At 55.9% G+C, this 23,411-nt stretch overlaps 3 protein-coding genes across 5 annotated transcripts; 1 reads left to right on the top strand and 2 right to left on the bottom strand.

Moving 5' to 3' along the window:
• Nucleotides 1–43: 43 nt before the first annotated feature.
• On the bottom strand, nucleotides 44–5,485 carry BTBD19 (BTB domain containing 19). 3 transcript variants are annotated; one of them, XM_050801263.1, is made up of 8 exons: nucleotides 5,330–5,485; nucleotides 3,811–4,024; nucleotides 3,630–3,683; nucleotides 2,134–2,193; nucleotides 1,181–1,249; nucleotides 976–1,107; nucleotides 746–871; nucleotides 44–608 (listed from the first exon to the last, which is right to left on the bottom strand). In XM_050801263.1, exons 1-8 carry the CDS (start codon nucleotides 5,413–5,415, stop codon nucleotides 474–476), a joined length of 876 nt encoding a protein of 291 aa, XP_050657220.1. In that variant the 5' UTR covers nucleotides 5,416–5,485; the 3' UTR covers nucleotides 44–473. The 3 variants fall into 3 exon arrangements, with proteins under 3 accessions (XP_050657220.1, XP_050657231.1, XP_050657242.1); XM_050801274.1 differs by lacking the exon at nucleotides 3,630–3,683 and adding an exon at nucleotides 3,496–3,612; XM_050801285.1 differs by lacking the exon at nucleotides 3,811–4,024 and having other exon boundaries at nucleotides 3,496–3,676; nucleotides 5,323–5,485.
• Nucleotides 4,460–8,248, top strand: DYNLT4 (dynein light chain Tctex-type 4). Its single transcript, XM_050800636.1, is given in 3 exon segments — nucleotides 4,460–6,543; nucleotides 7,331–7,694; nucleotides 7,696–8,248. Coding segments are annotated over 2 exon segments (657 nt in total). The 5' UTR covers nucleotides 4,460–6,543; nucleotides 7,331–7,500; the 3' UTR covers nucleotides 8,159–8,248.
• On the bottom strand, nucleotides 8,171–13,625 carry PLK3 (polo like kinase 3). Its single transcript, XM_050798567.1, has 15 exons — nucleotides 12,866–13,625; nucleotides 12,592–12,699; nucleotides 12,387–12,503; nucleotides 12,104–12,233; nucleotides 11,927–12,014; nucleotides 11,002–11,097; nucleotides 10,704–10,902; nucleotides 10,463–10,589; nucleotides 10,163–10,254; nucleotides 9,832–9,925; nucleotides 9,610–9,693; nucleotides 9,341–9,503; nucleotides 9,063–9,192; nucleotides 8,784–8,897; nucleotides 8,171–8,674 (listed from the first exon to the last, which is right to left on the bottom strand). Exons 1-15 carry the CDS (start codon nucleotides 13,073–13,075, stop codon nucleotides 8,483–8,485), a joined length of 1,944 nt encoding a protein of 647 aa, XP_050654524.1. The 5' UTR covers nucleotides 13,076–13,625; the 3' UTR covers nucleotides 8,171–8,482.
• Nucleotides 13,626–23,411: the final 9,786 nt, after the last annotated feature.

Below are 23,411 nucleotides of genomic sequence, written 5' to 3'. Positions count from 1 at the left end.
AAGAAAGAAAGAAAGAAAGAAAGAAAGAAAGAAAGAAAGAAAGAAAGAAAGAAAGAAAGAAAGAAAGAAAGAAAGAGAAAGAAGAAAGAAAGAAAAGAGTTGAGCTGAACAGATAGATATGTGGAAGTCATCAGAATAGACTAGTAGACGACAATGCCCCCAGTGGCAGGGCGTAGAGTGAGGGCGTGGAGCGACGGAAATCCTCGTTTTCGAGTTTCGCCCCCGCAGGGAGGCCCAGCCCAAGCCCTGCCCGACCCAGCCCCGACCCACCTCGCCCACTCGGGTTTGACCCCGCACAAGAGGCTGCGCGTGGCAGACAACGGTTCTTCCGGCGCCCGGCTTACTGGGCACGCTGGGAACGGAAGCCCGCTGGGAACGGAAGCCCGCTCCGAACGCCGAGCACTTCGGGAGCTGTAGTTTGGGGCAGGCTCAACTGGGCGGGTCCAAGGCTCCCCGTGAGTCCCGACGTTGGATCATTTAAAGGACAGGTCCAGAAAGCGGTGATGCTCCCGGGGCAGGGTGCCTCTCCGGCGGCGACACGGGGCGCCCCGGGCCTCATCCCCTCTCCGCAGGGCATGGCATTTCCACGCCTCCACAATCTGCTCCGCCTGCAGAGCAAGGCCAGTCAGTGCGCAGTCCCGCGGTGGCCCCTCGCCCCGAGGACCGTGGCCGGGCCGCTCCTGCCCCCTCCCAGCGCCCTGTACCCCCTGCTGAGTGGAGCTGGGCCGGTTCCCCGCGTCCGCACCGGGATAAGTGGTTCCTGCCGGTTCTGCTCTTCCAGGGCGCTCAGCTCCGCCGGGGCCAGCAAGGCTAGTCTCAGCTCTTTCACCACCGGGGCCGCCACCTCGGCCACTGGCCTCTCCAGCACCGCCTGCGAACGCCAGCCCTGAGTCAGGCACTTGTCCTGCCACCCGCTCGCTGGGCTTGTGGCCCGCACCTCTTTCCGTGCCGTTGCGCTCCCCCAGCCCCACTCACCGCGCCCACGCGCGCCCAGCTCCGGGCCGCGCGGACCAGCTCAGCCTCGTCCACGCAGAGCTTGTCGCTGCGGAGCAGGGGCAGCAGCGCGGCCGCTGACAGCTCCAGGAAGCCTTGGGACCTGAGGGCCTCCTGCAAGCCGGCAAATGGGTCAGGGAGGAGCAGAATGCGGTGCGTGGGGTGAGGAGTATGAAGGGAGCAGTACCTGGCTGTGGGCCTCTATGAAAGCCACGCAGCGCTCCTGCAGCGGCCCCAGGCCAAAGGTTACGGCCACCTGCGAGCACAATGAGGGAGATCAGGTTGGAGACTGGAGAGGCCGTGTAGCCCAACCTGCTCACTGGGACCCACCACTGCAAGCCTGACCCTAGCCCTAGCTGGGGAGGCTGACAGGGCCCTCGGCCTTCCAGGAAACTGGACCCAGTGAAAGCCTGGTACACACACACACATACACATACGTGGACTCACTGTACAACCTGCTCTTCCCTACAGGAGACCACGCCATGGCCTTCAAACCCCACCTGGGGCCTAGGCTTGGCTTTTTTTTTTTTTTTTTTTTTTTTGAGACGGAGTCTCCCTCTGTCGCCCAGGCTGGAGTGTGGGTGCGATCTCGGCTCACTGCAACCTCTGCCTCCCGGGTTCAAGCAATTCTCCTGCCTCAGGCTCCAGAGTAGCTGGGAGCATGCCACCACACCCAGCTAATTTTTTGTATATTTAATAGAGATGGGAGTGTCACCGTTTTAGCCAGGATGGTCTCAATCTTCTGACCTCTTGATCCGCCCGCCTCGGCCTCCCAAAGTGCTGGGATTACAGGTGTGAGCCATCGTGCCTGACCCAACTTGGCTTCTAAAGTCTACAGCCACCCTTCCCCCTACCTCAAGTCCAGCTGAGAACCATTCCCCAGCGCTGATAGAGAGAAGACCAGCAAAGACCTCCAGCCCCTTCAACACCTGCTCCTGCACCTGACCCTGCTGATATACCCAGGATCCCACATATTTAGGCACAGAATTCATCTTGTAAACCTCCTTGGAGCACCGCCACCACCACCATGTACCCAAGTTATTTCAAGGCCAGACACAGCAGGCCCAGGCTCCCAGCACCTGGGAGCCCATTTCCACACACACAGCCAGACTCCTCCCATGCCTGTCCAGCAGCACCCACCTGCAGGGCCTCACAAACCAACTCCACATCCAGCACCTTCACCACAAACTGCAGGCACAGCTGGGAACAGAAATGAATGTGGGTTGTGTGGCGGTGTCCCTGCTCCAAGACACTAGTTCCACCCCAGAAGCAGTGAGCAGGCTTGGATTGGTGAGTCACCCAGCAGCCCCAGACCCCATCCTGACCTCCCAGGCCAAGGGAGGCAGGGAATTGCTAGAGCCTGAGAGAGCGGGCTCACAGGAACTGGAGACTAGCAAAACCAAGCCCAGCCACCCACCTTCTAGCACATTTGCCACTAAGCAAGACCAGATAAAAGCCATGCAAAATTCTCTCCTTCTTTCAGGATGCTTATCTTCCTCCACTTGTTCCCTTCCTGACTCAAGGATACTTCTGTTTTTAGCAGAAACTTGAATTTCATCCGTGACATCTCTCATCTCTTGACTGCTACACTCGCCTCCTGAATGGACTAGCAAGTCCTCTCCACCTCTTCCAATCCCTTCTCCCCTGAGCTTCCAGTTCTTCACTCCCTTATCGGAAGCCTTCAGTGAATCTCCACTGCCCTCTGCTTAAAAGAAGTCCAAAAGCTTGAGGGCCCTACATGAATCAGGCCCTGGCGTCCTCTGCAGTCTCATCTTGCCCTCTCCTCACAGTCCAGACACAGACACACCAAATGTCTCACTGGCTCCTTTGGTGCCTCTGTGACTAGAATGCCATCTTCCCACTTCCCCTAGGAACAAAATCCTATTTGTTCTACCAGATCCAACACATATGTTTCCTCCTCCAGGAAGTCTTCTCCTCTCCCTAGTGGTGGGACTGGAGAGGTCCCCCATACAGTCTTGGCACCATTCACGCCTCTCTGTCACTTTCTTTTTTTTTTTTTTTTGAGAGCAACTCTCGATCTGTCACCCAGGCTGGAATGCAGTCATGCGATCTCAGCTTACTGCAACCTCTGCCTCCCAGGTTCAAGCGATTCTTGTGCCTCAGCCTCCCAAGTAGCTGGAATTACAGATGTATGCCACCACACCTGGCTAATTTTTGTGCCTTTAGTAGAGACGGGGTGTCACCATGTTGCCCAGGCTGGTCTGGAGCTTCTGGGCTCAAGCGATCCACCCGCTTCAGCCTCCCAAAGTGCTGGGATTACAGGCATGAGCCACCGCACCCGGCCTCTATCACACTTCTTATGCCACCCAGATAAGAGTTTTCATGTGTCTGTCTCCTCTCCCTCTCTGGAGAACAGGGATCAAGGCTGACATCTTTGTATCTACAGCACTAGCCATAATCACCCCCTCTTGGCCACAGCACACACAGGGCAGGCATGCATGGATCCTTTTGCACACAGGCACACATACATGCCCTACTTACACGGGAGAGACATACATACTTCTGTCTGTGTGGGCACACGTTCCTCTCCAGGCCAGAGTGTGTGTGAGGCAGGGCGGGAAGTGAGCCAGTGAGAAGCAAGGAAAATGAGACATGGACCTGGCACACAAACCCACCTCTCTCAGTTCCTCCAGCCCATATTCCACAGCCGCTGTCAGCACTTCTAGCACCTGTAGAGTGGGTGGTGGGGGGAGTGGAAGGGAGTTTCCCCTGCCCTATGCCCACAGTGTAATGGGCAAACTCTTGCCTCTGGCACCCCCTGCCTCTCCCACCCAGGACCCTGGTCAGCGGGCTCACAGAGTGACGGTGAAGCTTGACACTGTTGGTATATAGGAACTCCAGCACTGCCAGGAAGGCCTCAGTTGGCACAGTGCTTAGCACCACAGGACTAGGCACCCCGGGGCCTGGCTCTGTGCCCAGAAGTCGCTGGAAGAAGTTGCATCTACAGGCCAACAAGCACCGATGGGCAAATACCTCCTGCCGTTCTTGACCGACCACGAAGCAAACATCACTGTGGGAGAGAGGCAGAGAGCCAGCGGAGAGGAGGCCAGCACCTGGAGTGCAACTTGGGCTGTGCCTTTGCCCACTCTGGGTCTTAGTTTCCTATCCAGAATGTAAGAGACAGGGCTTGGTCCCTCCAGCAGAAGGTCTGGGACCCAAAGCCCTGAGTTCTAGTCCCAGCGCCACCTGGTGACTTCCTGTCTTTGAATCTCAGGTTTCTCACCCATGAAATGGGACAATAATCCTAAACCTCAGGTCGCAGAGGAGGTGACTATGCTTGATTACTGAGGGGCATCTGGACGAACAGAAGCACGGTTGATCCCACCTTTCCCTCTCCTCCCCAGCCTGAGTCTTGGGGGAAGGGAAGCTTCTTTTGGCTCCTCCTCCACCAGCTGCAAACTCAGCTTTTTTCAGCCCTCCTCCAGACAGGCGGGTGTGGGGGTGTGGGGCACAGAGTGCGCACTGACTGCAAACAGACACAGCAGTGATGCACCATCATGAGCCAGACCACAGTTTCCATCTTCATGATCACTTCCGGCCCCAGCTCTGGGCCTCTAAACAAGGCAGGGGATAGGAGGCGGATGAGGCTGGAGCCTCCTAGAGCCTCTTAGTCCCAGGTCCAAAGCCTGGGGCGTTCACATTACCCAGACCAGACTGTGACCCCAAAGAAGCAGGGTGATGGAAGTCACCACCCTTTGGGGAAGAGCTAGATCTGAGACCATGAGGACAGAGAGCTTCATTCTAGCTCTCCTGAGCAGCCCGGCCTCCTGTAAACTCTACCCCTGGTTTCAGACACCACTGGCATCCTGGCCAGCAGGGAGCAGCCAGCACTCCCAAGGCTTCCTGTCAGGGACTATGGCTCAATCCCTCGAGCTCTGTTCTTCCTGTGAAGCCTCAGTTCCCAGAACAGGTCATCTGTTCCTTTTCTTCAAGCAGGGAGGCCTCAACACCAAGCTGAGTGAGTGGAGGGAGGAGGGGGATCATGACCCACCATCTCTCAGGATCCCAGGGGCCGAGAATCATTCTCTTCTGCCAGGAGCTCAAAGTCCAAAGAAGGAAGGGCTTTGCCTGAGCTCACACAGCAGCTCCGGGCTCTAGCCCCCAGGACCCTGCCAGCCTTGCCTCTGGCCCTCAGGGTCTCACAGACACTGAGTGACCAGCAGCCACGTTCCACATTTGACCTCCCCACAGCGTGAGTTCACCAGGGAGGACGGCCAAGTTCTAATTCCCAGCCTCTTCTCACCAGGGCCTCCTTAGAGTCCTGGGGCCCTCAGAGCCAGCTAAGGAAAACCCGCAGGCAGGGCCCACCCCTCACCTGTATCGTGGGTTGTTGACGAGGCTTCGAAGTGCTGCGGAAAAAGGTTCAGCTTTCCCATGCACGACCAGTCCCAGGGGCTCCATGGGTGAGAAGGGGTAGGGGTGGAGGAGGGAGCCTAGGAGGCCTGGCCAGGTCCTAGAGCTGGTGAGGCTAGCAAGGCCCGAGAGGGAGAAGCAGGGACTTGGGAGGCCTGTTTGCTGAGAAGCTGAAGTTTAGGAGTGGAGCAGGAGGGGCCCAAACTACTGAAGGCATCAGGGGCCAGAGGCTCAGGGACAGGAACAGACACAGGGAGGGGACCGGGAGAAGCTGAGGCTGGAGTGGCCTATGGTCCTGGGAAGAGGCTGGCTGGCTGGCGGCGGCGAAAGAGGCCCTGGCTGGGAGTCTGCCCAGGCAGCCGCCGGGTGGGAAGCCTGTGGGTTTCCATGGAAACTGGAGCGGGCCTGAGAAGAGACTCCACCCATCTCCCAGGCAGGCCCAGGGAAAACTTCAGCCCTTAGAGGGGCACTAAGCGCCGTATGAGGGTCTTAGCCCCCGAAGCCGAGCCTGCCCTAGGTTCAGAGTTCAAACTCCTTACCCTCATAACCCTTCCCTCCTCCACAGGCACACAGGGTCAGGATCTGCTTAGCCAGGCCTGGGAATCCCCCACTCAACAGGGAAAATCCTCGCCCCCATAGATGGGTCAGGGCCCAGACCTGGCTTGTTTGGGAGGGGACAGTCCCGTCCCCGCCAGAGGGGGAGTCACATGAGTTGTCAGCTCTGGCAGAGGTGTCACAGCCTCTGGGGAAATCTAGGTACTAGGGCACACAAGAGGTGTAGCCAGCTAGGGACAAGCCCCAGGACACTTGGGTCAGCAAGGGTCACGAGGCTGGACTCGGTGTTCACCGCCGAGTCACTGCCACTTTGTAAGGCCTGGTTCCTACCAGCTGAGCCAATGGACCTCCCCTCCCCCGCACATAGCCCTGAACTGAGGAAGTCATCCAAGCCCCACCCTAACTGTGCGCCGGGAGCGGAAATGTTTGTCCTTGTCGAGGCTGACTGACGGGGAGACAACAGAGCCATGACGTGTTCCTTCCTGTGGGCCCAGACCCTGGATTCCTGAGCCACCGCCCCCGCAGCCTCAAGATCTCCCCCTATCCTAGGCCTCTGTGACTTGTTCATAATGGCCAGTCTCCACAAGGGGAGAAAACGGGCCCTGGCTCAAGCGCCCTGGGGTAGGACGAAGCCTTTCTGACCACAGCCTCCCTCTACATCTGCCCCTCTGTCGCCTGCGCTTAGGAAGTTTGCCACTGAGCTGCAAGACCCTGTCGGCCGCTCTCCCTGATGACCCCACGCGCAGCACATGCTCACAGTTAACAGGGCTCTCAGGTTAAGCCAGAGCCGGACTGGAGGGAGGGATCCTTGGAGGGAGGAGTGTTTGCTCCAGCAACCCATGGCAACTCCACAACACAGGTCCTTCCCCTCCCACTTGCCCTTCAGGCCAGTGGGGCTAGGGCTGTGGAGCCTGACAGAACTCAGAAGCCAAAGCCTGCAGGTGACTCAGGTGCCTGAGGGAGTTTCAGGAGCAGAGGGCAGCCATCCCAGAACTGATTCTGGAGGAAGTGGGATCAGAGACCAAAGGCAGAAGGTGGAAGGGGCTTCACAAATCGTCTGCCCTCAGCCTGGGCCAGGTGTAGGGGAGACCTTTGTGCCAGCCACCCTAGAGTAGATCTGGGTGGAAGATGACTGGATTCAACACCCCCAGGGCTGGAAGGATCTGTGGGGTTGAAAGAGGTGATCTGTCAGTCTTTCCTGGTTAGGGGTTGGAGGCACTGCCTCCATGGTCCAGGCTGAGAAGTAGGGTGGAAGGGAGAACTGGCAGTCTCTAAGACTCTGAGCGTACCTGGCTAACCTCCATAGTGCCCAGAGAAGGAGCTCAGCAGGCAGGGACTAGCCCAGGATCCCAGTCCCAGCAGACTCCTGTCCCTTGCTCATGTGTCTAACAACCTTTAACCTTCTCAGCACCTAGGAACCCAGGCAGCCTGGGACTATCTGATCCACTTGTTCTAAAACACAGGTAAGAAGGGAGTAGAAGGTAAAAACCCTTGACATCACTGAGCAGGAGGCTGGGGTGGGTAGACAGATGCCCAGGGAAGGCCACACTGAGTGTGGGTCCTCTAGCCAGCAGGTCCATGGCCAGCAGGCCTCTGCCGCCGGGACGCCAGGAGGAGGAGAATGCCAAAGACTACGGGCCGAAACCCTCACCAGTGCGGCCCCGAGGCCGCCTGCCCAGCATTGATGAGGCGCGACCGGCAGGTCCAGGTCCTGGCCCGGCCTCTCGCCGGGGCTCCATGCTGGGCGTGGCCACGTCCTTCTCCCGTCGCAACCGGGCCAGGCGCGGGTCCTGGGGGTCGGCGGCCATCCCTGGGCCCGGTGCCCCCTCTGGGCTCACGGGTCAGCTTCTCAGGGTTGCCTCTGGCGCCCGCCCGTCAGGTGGCGCCCTCCTACCGCACGGAGCCGGTGCCCGGGGAGCGCTGGGAGGCTGCGCGCGCACAGCGTGCCCTGGAGGCGGCACTGTCCGCAGGGCTGCGCGACGCGTGCTACTCCAGCGCCGAGGCCGCGAGGCTGGTGCAGGAGCTCTGCGAGCAGGTGCACGTTTGCCTGCGCGAGCTTAGCCCGCCGCGGTACAAGCTGGTGTGCAGCGTGGTGCTGGGGCCGCGAGCGGGCCAGGGCATTCACGTGGTCAGCCGCGCACTCTGGGACGTGGCGCGCGATGGGCTGGCCTCGGTCTCTTATACCAACACCTCGCTCTTCGCGGTGGCCACGGTCCACGGACTCTACTGCGAGTGAGGGGGAGTCCAATTCTGCAAAATTGTTTATTATCCTAGGAGGAGGCCCCCCTGGGGCTCACATCCCAATAAATAAGTGTCTGACAATAAATAAAAGTGGTCCATAAATAACGCCCCCTAGCTGGGAGCTAAGGCTCAGGCTTATCTTGGAGAGGGGGTAGGAGCCAGCGAAGACAAGCCGCCCCCAACTCCAGTAAAGCTGGTCCCTGATTCCCTGGGGGATTCGGCCCAAAGCCCCCAGTGAGGCACCAAAGGAATGGGGAGGGCCACAAAGGCAAGGGCCAGAGCCTTACAGGCACAGGCCTCAGGCCTCAGGGCTTGGGTCCTAGGCTGGGCTGCGGTCCCGGAGCAGGCGCAGAGCATAGCGGAGTCGCTGCCGCAGGTCTGGAGAGCAGCCCAGCTGCCGAAGGTGGGAAGCGAGGTAAGTACAAGCACTACGATTTCGGGCTACAAAAGTCACAAGGAGGGGCTCCCAGCCACTGAGAATCAGCTTGGTGTGATCCCCGTAGAAGTTCACCTGCACACAGGAGCATGACAGTGGTCAGGACCTAGGCTCCAGACCCAGCTTCCTCCCCAGCACCCTGGGCCTCCCAGACCTTCCCCGAAACTCCTGGATAGGCTCTTACCTGGACAGTGCCATCACTAAACAGCATGAGGAGAGCCTGGTCCGTCTTGACCCACTGCAGCAGCAAGGGTGGAGCAGGTACCTCTACCTCTTCCACACTGGGCAGATCTCCACCCTGGGAGCAGGATCGGAGCAGGTCACTGATCCAGCGTGAGACAGCCCCCTCCCCATTAGTGTATGTCTTATCCTCTAGCTTGGAGCACCCCCACCACCACCAAGGGGGAATCGGAGAGCTCAGGATGGGTTAGTTTTCAATGTACCACAGCCCCAGCCCTCACACCTTCATGAGGTGCTGCTCCATGTAGGAGGTGAAGTACCGCAGGATACTCAGCTGAGGCTGCAGGGCCCGGGGCACAGCACCCACGGAGAAGGAGAAGTGCTTTGTGCTGGTGGGGTTGTAGTGCACAGTCCTAGAATGGGGAGGCAGAGGTCAGAGGGAGCCCTACACCGATGCCCCTCCCCTGAGAAACCCAGACCCCTGAGCCCAGGAGCACGCAGGAGGGTGCGGCCCTGCTGGGTTAGTGGCCTGAATACAAGGCACCCCATAACAGCACTTACTTTCTGTTGGCTGACAGGGCCATATGTGTGCCATCGTTGAAGAGCACAGCCACACGGCGGCTGGACAGTTGATACCCAAAGCCGAACTTATTGGAGTAGTCAACCCACTTGCTGACCCACACCAGAGGCTCTGGCTGGGCCAGCGGGGCCGGGTTCTGTTCCGCTGTCATGGGAACGGAGGGAGTCAGGACCTGCTCCTGGCTGCCAGGAGCAGAACTCCCAGCCACAGAACTCCCACGACAGCAGCATGTACCAGACCCCAGCCTTACCTGGGGGCATGAAGGCCACACAGTTTCTCAGCGCACAGAGGGCTGACTCCACTACTGTGGCCACAGTCAGACCTTCTTCAAATCCTGAAGGAGACAGGGCACGGAGATTTAGGAATTAGCACCCCAGGACCCAGGCCAGGCCCCTCTGCCCACTCCTTCCCTCTGGTCCCTGATCTCAGCTCCAGCAACCTCTGGCACCTCTCATCCTCCCTGGCTCCTCACCATCTCCACTGCTTGCCAGTGTCCCACGGGGTGAGCTGTCCTCAGGTGCTGTCTCTACCAGGCTGACAGGGGCTGGGCCAGAAGCTGCTGGAGCCTGGAGGGTTGGGCAGGGAAAGGGAGTGAGACAGGCCCCAAAATCCAAACCCTTGAGTCCATGGCCCGGCCCTGCCCTGCCTCCCAGGGCACCCCAGGTCAGCCCCGCCAGGCTGGTGACACACAGCCAATTAGGCCACCACGAGGTTGGATGCTTCAGCAGCCTTTTATCCTGGGCTTCCCTCAGCTGCTAGGGTGGGGGTGAGTCAGGGGAACAGTGTCCACGTGAGCACCTCACCTCTGGCCTGGCATCCTGATGGCCAACCGACGTGCGCATGAGGCCGCTTACCAAACAGGAGACCTCGTCCCTCTCCTGGGCATGATTCTTACCTGGAGGTGAAGGATGATACCATCCTCAGTATCCTGCCCAGCCCCTCCACTTCCCACAGGGATGACACAGAGATTGGCCTCCCCAAGTGCCTGTACTGCACATGCTCTCCCCAGGAGTTACCAGGCACCCACACTCACACACCCGAGACGAATGGGACAAGCTGCTCTGCTGCTCTGCCCCCTCAACCCACTGACACCCCAGACTCACTCTTGTTCTTCTTTCTGCCAAAGAGGCTCTTGGTAACTTTGGCAAACAGACTCCTAGCCGGGTTGGGGGGTGTCAGGTCTGGGACTGTCACGCAGCTGCTGATAGGGAGTCGATCGGGGGTGTAGCCCTAGGGAGGGGAGCCGTGTGAACAGAGAAGAGGGGCTCCAGGGACCCTGTCACCTGCACTCTTTCAATCCCTGGGAATACGCAGATGGACTTAGAGGTCTGGGGAGCCACAGACCTTGGTAAAGAAGTCATGGCGCAAGATCTGGTCAATAGAGGGGCGGTCTCGGGGTGAGGCCCGAAGGATGGCAGCCAGGAGCTGCCGAGCAGGCAGTGAGAGGCTGGCAGGCAGCGTGTAGTGAACCTGCTTGATGCAGCGGTACGTCTCCTTCAGGTCAGCTGTCTCAAAGGGAGGGCTCCCGCAGAGCAGCGTGTACCTATAGGGCAGGGCCAAGGGGTCAGGAGTAAAGTGGAGGGGATACCCCACCCACACACCCACCACCTGTCTGCTGCCGAACCTGGACCCTGCGACTCACATGACACAGCCCAGTGACCACACATCCGCCTCGGGCCCATGGCCCTGTCTCAGTAGCACTTCTGGAGCCACATAGTTGGGGGTGCCACAGATGGTCCTGAAAGAGGGTGGGGAGGAGGAGAAAAGGCTGAGACCCAGCCCAGCAGCCCCCCCACCCCTTCCCCCACTGTGAGTCCAGACAAAGCAGCTGCCTGTCACCAAAGGCCAGAGAACTCCTGCTTGTCCTGGGACAATGGATGCCAGGGATGGCAGCTGAGTCCCCACCCACCCGCCTGGCCCAGCTGCTCAGCTGCTCTTCATGACAGGGGGAGGGCCTGACCCCCAGCCCAGTCCCCTCCTCCAGGGTCAACACAGAGAGTCCACAGCTGATCCCTTCCCCCTTCCTCACTCCTGTCTCTCAGACAGTCATCAGGCTGTCACTTCCCATGGTTTGTGCCACACACACACCAACACCAGCTGTCACAACCCCCATAAACACTTATCTGCCACATATGCTGTCTGTGTCACACACACAAAGTACGATGGCCACAGCAGGGTCTTCTTACACCCAGTGTCATATCCTACCATTCCCACACTCTCAGTCTGTCTCTCACACACAAACACACACACACGCTGCCTGTAACCTTCCCCCATCCACACGAAGGGTAAGTCATATGCCTCCAAGAATCTGTACACCCCTATCTGTCTCAGGGACTCAGGGTCACCTACCCTATCTGTGTCACACACCTATAGGATTCTACCCCTCTCCACTGGTCCCGGTAACACAGGCTGCCACCTCCACCTTCACACATGCATAAACAGCCCCTCATCCCTTCCCATTTATCTCATGCACACATCAAGCAGTCACCTTGCCTCCCACATACATATGCACTGTCTGTCACGCATGTCATCTGTATCACACACAGGCTCCTTTCTTCAAAACTCACTTCTTCCTCTGCTCCGGAGGCTCCAACCGGGCTGCCAGCCCAAAATCCCCCACCTTCAGTTCCATGTTCTCAGTGATGAAAAAATTTCCTAGATGGGGAAAGAGAGGTGTGTCAGATTCTTTCCTTCCTTCCTCCCTCCCTCCCCAACCTCCCATCCTCCAGGCTCAGGAGTCTCACCCAACTTGAGGTCCCGGTGCAAGATGCCGCGCTGGTGCAAGTACTTGAGGCCGGAAAGGATCTGCCGCAGGTAGTAGCGCACTTCTGGCTCCAACAGGGTGTGCCGGGCCTTCCAGATGTGGGCCAGGGACTGCAAAGAGCCACTGCCTCAGCTCCTGGTGAGCCCTCCCTCCCCCTTCCCCTCCATCTGTGCTCCCAGAGGAAGAAACAAGGCCCGAACTTTGGGTCTTAAGACTCTCTTCTCTCCTTCACCCTCATCCCTGCGGGTATCACCATCTTTCACCTTTCGACTGCAGAGCTCCAGGAAAATGTAGATGTTGTCAGCGTCCTCAAAGTGGTGCGAAAAACGCACGATGTGGCGGTGCTGCAGGTCTCGGTGCAGCTCAATCTCATTTAGGATCTGCGATGAGGGCGCAGGGTCGTCATCCTTCCATGGTTCCCATGCCACCGTCCCCACCCCACCCCTCGCCCGCTGAGCCTGGACCTACCTTCTCGCGCTGATGCGGCTTGGCGACGCGGCTCTGCGGGATGACTTTGACAGCGTAGGCGCTGCCAGTCTCTGTGTCAGTGGCCTCGTAGCAGCGGGCGAAGCCCCCCTGTGAAGAGGGGGCGTCAGGCTGGGTGTTCCAGGGGGGCCGACTCTGGCCCGCGGGCGTCCCCGCGTTGGGGGTCAAGTGGCCACGCCCGGCTTGGTGCCAGAAATGAGGCCGGCCGAGAACCCCACCTCCACCATCACCACCCCGCGGACGTCCCCCGGCCCACCTTGCCCAACAAGCGGCCTTTGAAGTAGGTGCGGCCACTGCGCGGGTCCGTGATGAGGCGCCCGGGGTCTGACGTCGGTAGCCCGGCCAGCATCTCCAGCTCAGGTCCGGGCAAGGCACTCGGAGGCGGCCCGGGCCCGGCCGGGGGAGCGGGCTCGGCGGCCGCACGCTGGAAGGGGCGCGGGGACAGGAAACCAGTGGCGGGCTCCATGCGGGCGGCGCGTCGCAGCGCGGGCCCGGCTTCTTCTCGGTTCCGCCCGGCCCCGGCCGCGCGTGGCGCTGCCTGTATTTGCTACGCTGCGCTCGCGCCCGGGGGAGCCCAGCGTTTTTATCAATGAACGCCTGCCCCCTCCCCGGCGTCTCGTCACCAAGAGTCCCGCCCCCTTCCTGGCAGCGAGTCGAGGAGAGGCCCCTCCCATGCCCGGCCTTACATCACCCAGAAGCTCCTCCCCCACCCAACGCACTGCCAGGCCCCGCCTCCTGGCTGCGCCCCGGGGCGCAGCCCGGCAGCTAGTCACCATGCAGGTGCGACCAGGCCGCCGGGGCCAGCTGATCCCTGTCCGCTTCTCACCCCTCCTTGGCCACTGCGAGTCCCGCTTATGGGGGCCTCTTTCTTTCCCCATCCTTCGGGGCGTGTGCTGAAGTCCGAGTGGGGCCCGGGCATCTGGGGGCGTCCCCCAGCAACTAGATAGATCAGCGTTCCAGCCAGCAGCTGAGAGGCAGGGGCGGCGCTCGCTTTTCCCCAGGCGTGTCACCCGACACTCCCCTTTCAGGGTGCCGGACCGCGTGTGTCCCTCGCCCTCGCCCGGGGCCCGGCCCAGTGCTGCCCTCTTTAGGGCCTGGAAGGAAGGCACAGTCTCGCGCCTGGCTTGCCTGGCCTGAGGGCTGCCTTGCCAGGTTTAGGAGTCAAGCAGAGACTAGACCCTTTTACCATGCTCCAGGCCACATCTTCCGCTACCCACTTCTACACTCTTGAGGGGCAGATTTCGGGTTCCTGCGGGGTCCCCAATTCCCTTCCTCTGAAAATACCCGCGGGCCTGGGTCAGCAGCCAGAAGGCCAGAAAGTGAATGGGAATTGGATTTTCTTTTTTCTTTTTTTTTTTTTTTTTGAGACGGAGTCTCACTGTGTCGCCCAGGTTGGAGTGCAGTGGCGCAATCTCCGTTCACTGCAAGCTCTGCCGCCTCCCAGGTTCACACCATTCTCCTGGCTCAGCCACCCTAGAAGCTGGGACTACAGGGTGCCCGCCACCACGCCCGGCTAATTTTTTTGTATTTTTAGTATAGTAGAGACGGGGTTTCATCGTGTTTGCCAGGATGATCTCGATCTCCTGACCTCGTGATCCGCCCGCCTCGGCCTCCCAAAGTGCTGGGATTACAGGCGTGAGCCACCGCGCCCGGCCCCCTTTTTTTTTTTTTTTTTTTTTTTTGAGACAGAGTTTCGCTCTTGTTGCCCAGGCTGGAGTGCAATGGCGCGATCTTGACTCACCCCAAACTCTGCCTTCCAAGTTCAAGCGATTCTCCTGCCTCAGCCTCCCAAGCAGCTGGGATTACAGGCGTGCGCCATCACACCTGGCTAATTTTGTATTTTTTTTTTTTAAGTAGAGATAGGGTTTCTCCACGTTGGTCAGACTGATCTGGAACTCCCAGCCTCAGGTGATCTGCCCACTTCAGCCTCCCAAAGTGTTGGGATTACAGGCGTGAGCCACCGCGCCTGGCCGGGAATTGGATTTTCTCAAATGCTAGACACGGGCAATTGGGCAGCTAGTCTCTGGACCATGTGGACCCCTAGACCCCTGCGCAATGCCCGAGACAGAGGCCCAAGACCACAGGTCTCCTAGCCTTGTCTCTCACCTCTCTGCCCACCCTCTGCACCAGCCAATCAATTACCATGCCATTCCTCAAAAGATTTATTGAGAGCATCTGCTAAGTGCTGGACACTATCTCAAATAAAACTAATCAAGCTTGCAGCCCTCATTTAGTTTACATTTTGCTTGATGGAAACAGACAATAGGCAAGCAGATAAAGAAGGTGATTGCAGGCTGTGAAAAGTGCTATGGAGGAAGAATAAACAGAAGAGCAAACGAAGAGCCTACTTTAGAAAGAGTAGCCAGGAAAGTCAACAAATATTTGCTGAGTACCTGATTCCTGTCAATTTTATCTCCCAGATAGCTCTGATATCTATCCCCTTGGCTCTATCTTCCCCTCACACCCTGGCCTGGGCCACAGTCTCTCTTGTCAGGATGATTGCCACAGCTCCTTGCTGCTCTCCTGGCCTTTGGTCTCATGCCCATTTCATCCCCCTCCATATGCTGTTAGAGGGATCCCACCCAATCCCTCATCAGACCCATGAGAGCCAACTTCTCCAACCTTGTCCTTCATGACCACTGAAGGGAGACCCAGGACAGCCTCAGATGTGGAGAAACACTAGTAGCCAAAATGACTGAGGGCGAGTGGGGGATAGGGATGGGCAGGAAGACCCTAAGTGTCTGCTCAAGTGTCTGGTCTTTATCCTTACAGGTCAGCAATCTTCCAGGGGGAGATGGTGGTGGGGCTAGAAAGGACAAATCCCCAGGGTAAATGGATCTGAGGCATTTAGAGAGTCAAAGGGCATATTCAATTTTGCAGTGTTATTTATTTTGTTTTGTTTTGTTTGTTTTTTGAGACGGAGTCTTGCTCTGTTGCCCAGGCTGGAGTGCAGTGATGCAATCTCTGCTCACTGCAACCTCTGCCTCTCGGGTTCCCTCCGCCTCTCAGGTTCAAGGGATTCTCCTTCCCCAGCCTCCAGAGTAGCCTGGATTACAGGCTCGTGCCACCATGTCCAGCTAATTTTTGTATTTTTTAGTAGAGACAGGGTTTCACCATATTGGCCAGGCTGGTCTTGAACTCCTGACCTTGTGATCCATCCACCTCGGCCCTCCCAAAGTGCTGGGATTACAGGTGTAAGCCACTCTGCCTGGCCCAAAATTCAAATATATATATATATATATATATATTTTTTTTTTTTTTTTTTTTTGAGACAGAGTCTCAAAAAAGCGATTCAAGAATTGCTTGAACCCAGGAGAGGGAGGTTGCAGTAAGCTGAGATCGCAACACTACATTCCAGTCTGGCAACAGAGGGAGACTCTGTCTAAAATAATAATAATAATAATAATAATAATAAAATAAATAAATTCGGGGGCCGTGCAGTGGTGGCTCATGCCTGTAATCCCAGCACTTTGGGAGGCTGAGACAGGCAGATCACTTGAGTACAGGAGTTTGAGACCAGCCTGGGAAACACAGTAAAACCCCGTTCTCTACTAAAAAAAAAAAAAAAAATACAAAAATTGGGCCAGTCACAGTGGCTCACACCTGTAATCCCAGCACTTTGGGAGGCAGGCAGATCACCTGAGGCCAGGAGTTCGAAACCAGCCTGACCAACATGGTGAAACCCTATCTCTACTAACAATACAAAAATTAGCCTGGTGTGGTGGCACCCACCTATAATCCCAGCTACTCAGGAGGCTGAGGCAGGAGAATCGCTTGAACCTGGAAGGTGGAGGTTGTAGTGAGCCAATATCATGCCATTGCCCTCCAGCTTGGGTGACAAAGTGAGACTCTATCTCAAAAAAAAAAAAAAAAAAGTTAGCCAGGCATGGCGGCAGGTGCCTGTAATCCCAGCTACTCTGGAGGCTGAGGCAGGAGAATCGCTTGAACCCAGGAGGCAGCATGCCACTGCACTCCAGCCTGAGTGTGACAGAGTGAGACTCCGTCTTAAAAAAAAAAATACAAAATTTATCGGGGCCTAGTGGCTCACGCCTGTAGTCCCAGTTACTCGGGAGGCTGAGGCATAAGACTCACTTGAACCCAGGAGATGGAGGTTGCATCGAGCTGAGATCACACCACTGCACGCCAGCCTGGGTGACAGATGGAGATTCTGTCTCCAAAACAAAACAAAAATTAGCTGGGGTGTGGTGGTGCACACCTGTAATCCCAGCGACTTGGGAGGCTGAGGTGGGAGAATCCCTTGAGCCCTGGAGGTCTAGGCTACAGTGAGTCATGATCATGCTGCTACACTCCAGCCTGGGCAACAGAGAGCTTGTCTCAAATATATATATAGGGCTGGGTGCGGTGGCTCATGCCTGTAATCCCAGTACTAGGAGGCTGAGGTGGGCGGATCACCTGAGGTCAGGAATTCGAGACCAGCCTGGCCAACATGGTGAAACCCTGTCTCTACTAAAATACAAAAATTAGCCAGGCATGATGGCAGGTGCCTGTAATCCTAGCTACTCGGGAGGCTGAGACAGGAGAATTGCTTGGACTCGGGAGACGGTGGTTGCAGTGAGCCGAGATAGCACCACTGCACTCCAGCCTGGGTGGCTGAGCGAGACTCTGTCTCAAAAAAAAAAAAAGAAAAAGAAAAAGAAAAAGAAAAAGAAAAAAAATATATATATATAAAAATGAATTTTGGAAGGGGGCACAGTTCTGCCCATAACGGCCTCTTAATTATATCACCAAGTCTAGCAAGATCTAACACACTCTGTTTTTTTTGTTTTTTGACACAAGGTTTCACTCTGAGGCCCAGGCTGGAGTGCAGTGGCGTAATCCTGGCTCCCTGAAGCCTCCACCTCCCTGGCTCAGGCAATCCTCCCAACTCAGCCTCCCAAGTAGCTGGGACTACAGCTGGTGCATGCCACCACACCCAGCTAATTTTTTTTTTTTTTAAACAGAGTCTCGCTCTGTCACCCAGGCTGGAGTGCAGTGATGCAGTGACAGGATGGCAGGTCACTGCAACCTCCGCCTCCTGGGTTCAAGCAATTCTCCTGCTTCAGCCCCCCAAGTAGCTGGGATTACAGGCATGCACCACCACACCCAGCTAACTTTTTTTTTTTTTTTTTTTAGACAGAGTCTCACACTGTTGCCCAGGCTGGAGTGCAGTGACACAATCTCAGCTCACTGCAACCTCCACCTCCCGGGTTCAAGAGATTCTTGTGCCTCAGCCTCCCGAGTGGCTGGGGTTACAGGCCCCCGCCACCACGCCTGGCTAATTTTTGTATTTTTAGTAGAGATGGAGTTTCACCATGTTGGTCAGGCTGGTCTTGAACTACTGACCTCAAGTGATCCGCCTGCCTAGGCTTCCCAATGTGCTGGGATTACAGACATGAGCCACTGCGCCAGGCCACTTGTCCATTTTTTCAACAAACGTTTTCTTGAGCAGCCTCTATGTGTCAGGTCCTGTGCTGCACCCTGGAGTGACCTGTAGGTAGGACAACAACACTGGACTGTAATTAGTGCTATAGTGGTGAAGACAGACAGGGTATGGGGGTGGCCTATGAGATCCCAGAGGTGGGATCACACCCAGTTTGGGGAATGTACGTAGGCTGAAATTTCTAAGTTGAAACCTGAGAGCTGAGGAGGAGTTAGCCAGGAACAGGATGGACAGGAGGAGAAAGTATGCTCCTTGAGGCCTGGAGTGAGAGCTATTGGTCCTTGGAAAAACTGAAAGTTTAGAGTAGCTGGAGGAAAGGGGGAAGGGTGACTGGAACAGTCCAGGGGCCAGACCTCCAAAGGCTTTGCAATGTGTGTGGAGGAGTGAAGGTCTACTTGCTCCTCCCCCAATTTGCCAAGTTCCCAAGCTGCCCTAAGTTTTGAACCTGGTGAGTTCAGGTGAAGTCTGACAATATAGCCAGGCAGTGGGTCTGGGAAGTGGGAAGGAGGGGGCTAGGACAGGCTCCTTGGGAGAGAAAGCTGATTTGCCCTCGTGGCCTGGTTCCCTAGAGCCTCCTCCCCAAAGCTGAGGAGCTCCTGCCAAGCACATATGTGCTGAGCCTAAGACTGGGTTCCCTTCTCCTCCCAGGCTGGGGTTTAAGGTTGAGCTCAGGCTGTCTGATCCATGGCCATGTTACCTCTCTAACCTCTGACACACAGGACCCTGGCAGGGGCCACCACTCAGGCACAAAATGAAATCCCATCTGGCCTTTCTTGCTGTTGTCTTGTGGCTCCCTCAACGGGCTGGGTGGGCCTACACCCGGGCTGGGGCTGTGAGCTTATTCTCTTGTCTTCTTGTTCTCTCTGTCTTTTGTCGTTGTTTGTTTAGATGGAGTCTCACTCTGTCACCCAGGCTGGAGTGCAGGCGGTGCAATCACAGCTCACTGCAGCCTCGACCTCCTGGCTCAAGCGATCCTCCCACCTCAGCCTCCAAGTAGCTGGGACTAGAAGCATGCACCACCACACCCGGCTAATTTTTTGTATTTTTGTAGAGACAGGGTTTTGCCATGTTGTCCAGGCTGGTCTCGAATTCCTGGACTCAAGTGATCCCGCCTTGGCCTCCCAAAGTGCTGGGATTACAGGCATGAGCCACTATGCTTGGGCCAGAATCTCTTGAGTGTCATGTCACAGAGGCCAACGGAGTAGGGTCAAGAATGAGAGATGCAAGGTAAGGTTAGGACTTGGGAAGGGCTATTGACTTCAGCAATAAGGAGATGGCAGGTGTCCTTGGTGGGTGCAGAGGTAGAAGGGATAAAGGCAACCTGAAATAAGAGATGTGCTGATAGCCACAGTAGCACTTCCCACTTACCTGGTGCTATTGTGAGCACTTTATACTATTAACTCACCTGATATTCACAACCACTCCATGCAATAGGCATCATCATCCGCATGTCCCCATGGGGAAATTTTTTTTTTTTTTTTTTGAGATGGAGTCTTGCTCTGTTGGCCAGGCTGGAGTGCAATGGTATGATCAGGGCTCACTGTAACCTCCACCTCCTAGATTCAAGTGATTCTCTCACCTCAACCTTCTGAGTAGCTGGGATTACTGGCACCTGCCACCAAGCCCAGCTAATTTTTGTATTTTTAGTAGTGACAGGATTTTGCCATGTTTGTCAGGCTGGTCTCACTCCTGACCTCAAGTGATCCACCTGCCTTGGCCTCCCAAAGTGCTGGGATTACAGGCATGAGCTACCACACCCAGCCTCTCATGGGGTATTTAAAAGGTTCATTGGCTTTCTCAAGGTCACAAAGCTTGGTGACTTTGGTGGCCACGGTGAAGCATGGACTTGGGAACCTGGGCAGTGTGGCTCCAGAATCCATTTCACTGCCAAGCTATACAACCAGCTCTCAGTTGTGAGGAGGGGACAGGGGAATGGGTGGGCAGGACCAATAGGGAGGGAGAGGCAGAGCTGGAGGATAAGGAAAGGTGGGGCAGGTGATTTATGGGCTGAGTGGTTCCCTCTCCTGCACCATAAACAAAGGGACTGGTCAGCAGCAGAGAAGGGAGATAAGGTGATTCAGGAGGTAGGGACTGGGTGGGCCTGGGGACCGCCCTCTTCCTCTGGCAGAGGCTTCAGGTCATGTACTTTTATCCTGGGCTCTGTGGGAAAATCACAGACCACAGGGCTGGGAACAAGCAGAGGTGTGAGGGCCACAGGTGCGGGTGGGGTACAGGACTGAAATGCAGCCAGCTGGTCTTCCTGGGGTAGAGCTGTCAGGGAGACACAGCCTGAGCTCTTGCACTCCCAGGACCTGGCTTTCCAAGTCCTAGAACATCTTTAAGTGGTAAGCAGCCCAGATGCTCTAGGAAAGCCACAGATCACAGCATGGGAATGAACTGCCTGGCCATGATGCCTGAGGCCCAGGAGCTGGTATCTCACCCTCCCTAGGTCAGGTCCTAGACACACACACATTCTCTCTTTCTCTCTCTCTCTGTCCTGTTCTTTCCTTATATTGACATCTCACATGGGAGACCTGGAAGGAGAACGTAACTCCAGTCAGGCCATGAGTAGTTTTCCACATCTTGCCTCATCTGGGAAATCTCACAAAATAGTAGGGAGGGGCTGGGGGACGAGATGTCTTTCATCTTAAAAGGGAAGAGAGAAATGGAAAACAAAAGAGTGGGTGGAGGGAGGTGAGAAGGAGAGAAGGATGAGAAGAAAGAAAGAAAAAGAAGCTTGCTTGGTTTCAAGTTTTCCTCCCCAACTTTTTCTTTTCTTTTTTTTTTTTTTTTTTTTTTTTGTTGTTTTTTTTTTTGTTTTGTTTTGAGACAGGGTCTCACTCTGTCACCCAAGCTGGAGTGCAATGGCTGTATCAAGGCTCACTGCAGCCTCAGACTCCTGGGCTCAAGTGATCCTCCCACCTCAGCCTCTTTTTTTTTTTTTTCTTTTTTTGAGACGGAGTCTTGCTCTGTCGCCCAGGCTGGAGTGCAGTGGGCGGATCTCAACTCACTGCAAGCTCCGCCTCCCGGGTTTATGCCATTCTCCTGCCTCAGCCTCCCCAGTAGCTGGGACTACAGGTGCCCGCCACCTCGCCCGACTAGTTTTTTTGTATTTTTTAGTAGAGACGGGGTTTCACCGTGTCAGCCAGGATGGTCTCGATCTCCTGACCTCGTGATCCGCCCGTCTCAGCCTCCCAAAGTGCCGGGATTACAGGCTTGAGCCACCGCGCCCGGCCATACCTCAGCCTCTTAAGTGCCTGGACTCTAGGCGCACACCACCATACCCAGCTAATTTTAAACAATATTTTGTAGAGACAGGTCACACTATGTTGCCCAGGCTGGTCCCAAACTCCTGCGCTTAAGTGATCCTCCCACCTCAGCCTCCCAAAGTGTCAGGATTACAGGCATGAGCCACTGTAATCTAGCTTTACCTAGATGAATCAAATTCAAAACTTCTCAGGCATCTCACAGGCTAGAGGAGAGATCTCCCTGTGAACAGATCATAGACCACTGTGATTAACTGCTGCAAGAGACAAAACCCAGAGGGTTTTGAGGAGTAACCTGGGAAAGATCATGGAAGGCTTCCTAGAGGGTGCTCTGAGCTACACCTTGAAGGAACAGTTACAAATGAGCTAGGCATATACACCTACTATGCACTCACAAAAATTAAAATTAAAAAAAAAAATTGGCCGAGCGCGGTGGCTCAAGCCTGTAATCCCGGCACTTTGGGAGGCAGAGACGGGCAGATCACGAGGTCAGGAGGTGGAGACCATCCTGGCTAACATGGTGAAACCCCGTCTCTACTAAAAAAAAAATACAAAAAAACTAGCCGGGCGAGGTGGCGGGTGCCTGTAGTCCCAGCGACTCGGGAGGCTGAGGCCGGAGAATGGCGTGAACCCAGGAGGCGGAGCTTGCAGTGAGCCAAGATCCTGCCACTGCACTCCAGCCTGGGTGACAGAGCGAGACTCCGTCTCAAAAAAAAAAAAAAAAACTTAAAAATGAGCTAGGCAGAGGCTGGTGATGAGGGTAGAGGTGGGTAAGTCTCAGAGGGCCTTGTGTATCCAACTTAAAAACCAGGATCCAGCACTGTTTGGTCTGGGGCAGGTTAGCAGGACATGAGGGAAAGGTCTCTGCCTCCTCATTTCTCAAGGACTGTCTGGCTTGGAAGGCTTGGGAGGCAAGAGTGGACCAGTAGTAGGAAACCAAAGAGAACAGATTCAAATTTTCTTTTTTTTTTTTTTTTTTTGAGACGGAGTCTCGCTCTGTCGCCCAGGCTGGAGTGCAGTGACCAGATCTCAGCTCACTGCAAGCTCCGCCTCCCGGGTTCCCGCCATTCTCCTGCCTCAGCCTCCCGAGTAGCTGGGACCACAGGCGCCGCCACCTCGCCCGGCTAATTTTTTGTGTTTTTAGTAGAGACGGGGTTTCGCCGTGTTAGCCAGCATGGTCTCGATCTCCTGACCTTGTGATCCGCCCGTCTCGGCCTCCCAAAGTGCTGGGATTACAGGCTTGAGCCACCGCGCCCGGCCTCAAATTTTCATAGTAACAGCAGCCCAAGCCACAGTGCTCTAGGCCGTAGGCATTGTTTCTGTGAATACTCAAAATTGCCCCATGAGGTTAGGCATTCTTGATCCTGCTTTGCAGAGGAGGAAACTGAGGTTCAGAGAGATAGGTAACTTGCAGTTACAGAGAGCTGGGATTCAGACCCAGGTTTGTCCAACTCCCAAGCCTGTGCTCCTAATCACCTCTCTGTGCTTCCTCTCTTTAGGAAACTTGCAGAAGGGAACCAGCTCATGGTGCAGGGGGAGGAGCTTCCCAAAGCAAGACAGAGGCAGGACCACCACTCTTGGGATTTTTCAGTATTCACTTGCCTCAGCACTGGGACGGTCTGGGACGGTAAGTGAACTGCCAATTCTCTTCCATTTTGATGTTCTATTTCTTTGTTCTTTTCTTTCTTTCTTTCTTTCTTTTTTTTTTTTTGAGACAAAGTTTCACTCTTGTTGCCCAGGCTGGAGTGCAATGGCATTATCTCAGCTCACTGCAATCTCTGCCTCCCGAGTTCAAGCGATTCTCCTGTCTCAGCTCCCAAGTAGCTGGGATTACAGGCTTGTGCCACCATGCTTAGCTAATTTTGTATTTTTAGTAGAGATGGAGTTTCTCCATGTTGGTCAGGCTGATCTCGAACTCCCGATCTCAGGTGATCTGCCTGCCTCTGCCTCCCAAAGTGCTGGGACTACAGGTATGAGCCACAGTGCCCGGCCCTTTTTTTTTTTTTTTTTTTTTTTGAGACAGAGTCTCGCTTTGTCACCCAAGCTGAAATGCAGTGGCACAATCTCACAATCTCAGCTCATAGCAACCTCTCCCT

The sequence above is a fragment of the Macaca thibetana genome, chromosome 1, assembly GCF_024542745.1.
Source record: "Macaca thibetana thibetana isolate TM-01 chromosome 1, ASM2454274v1, whole genome shotgun sequence".
Classification (NCBI taxonomy): domain Eukaryota; kingdom Metazoa; phylum Chordata; class Mammalia; order Primates; family Cercopithecidae; genus Macaca; species Macaca thibetana.
This window is presented reverse-complemented; position numbering and strand designations above follow the sequence as displayed.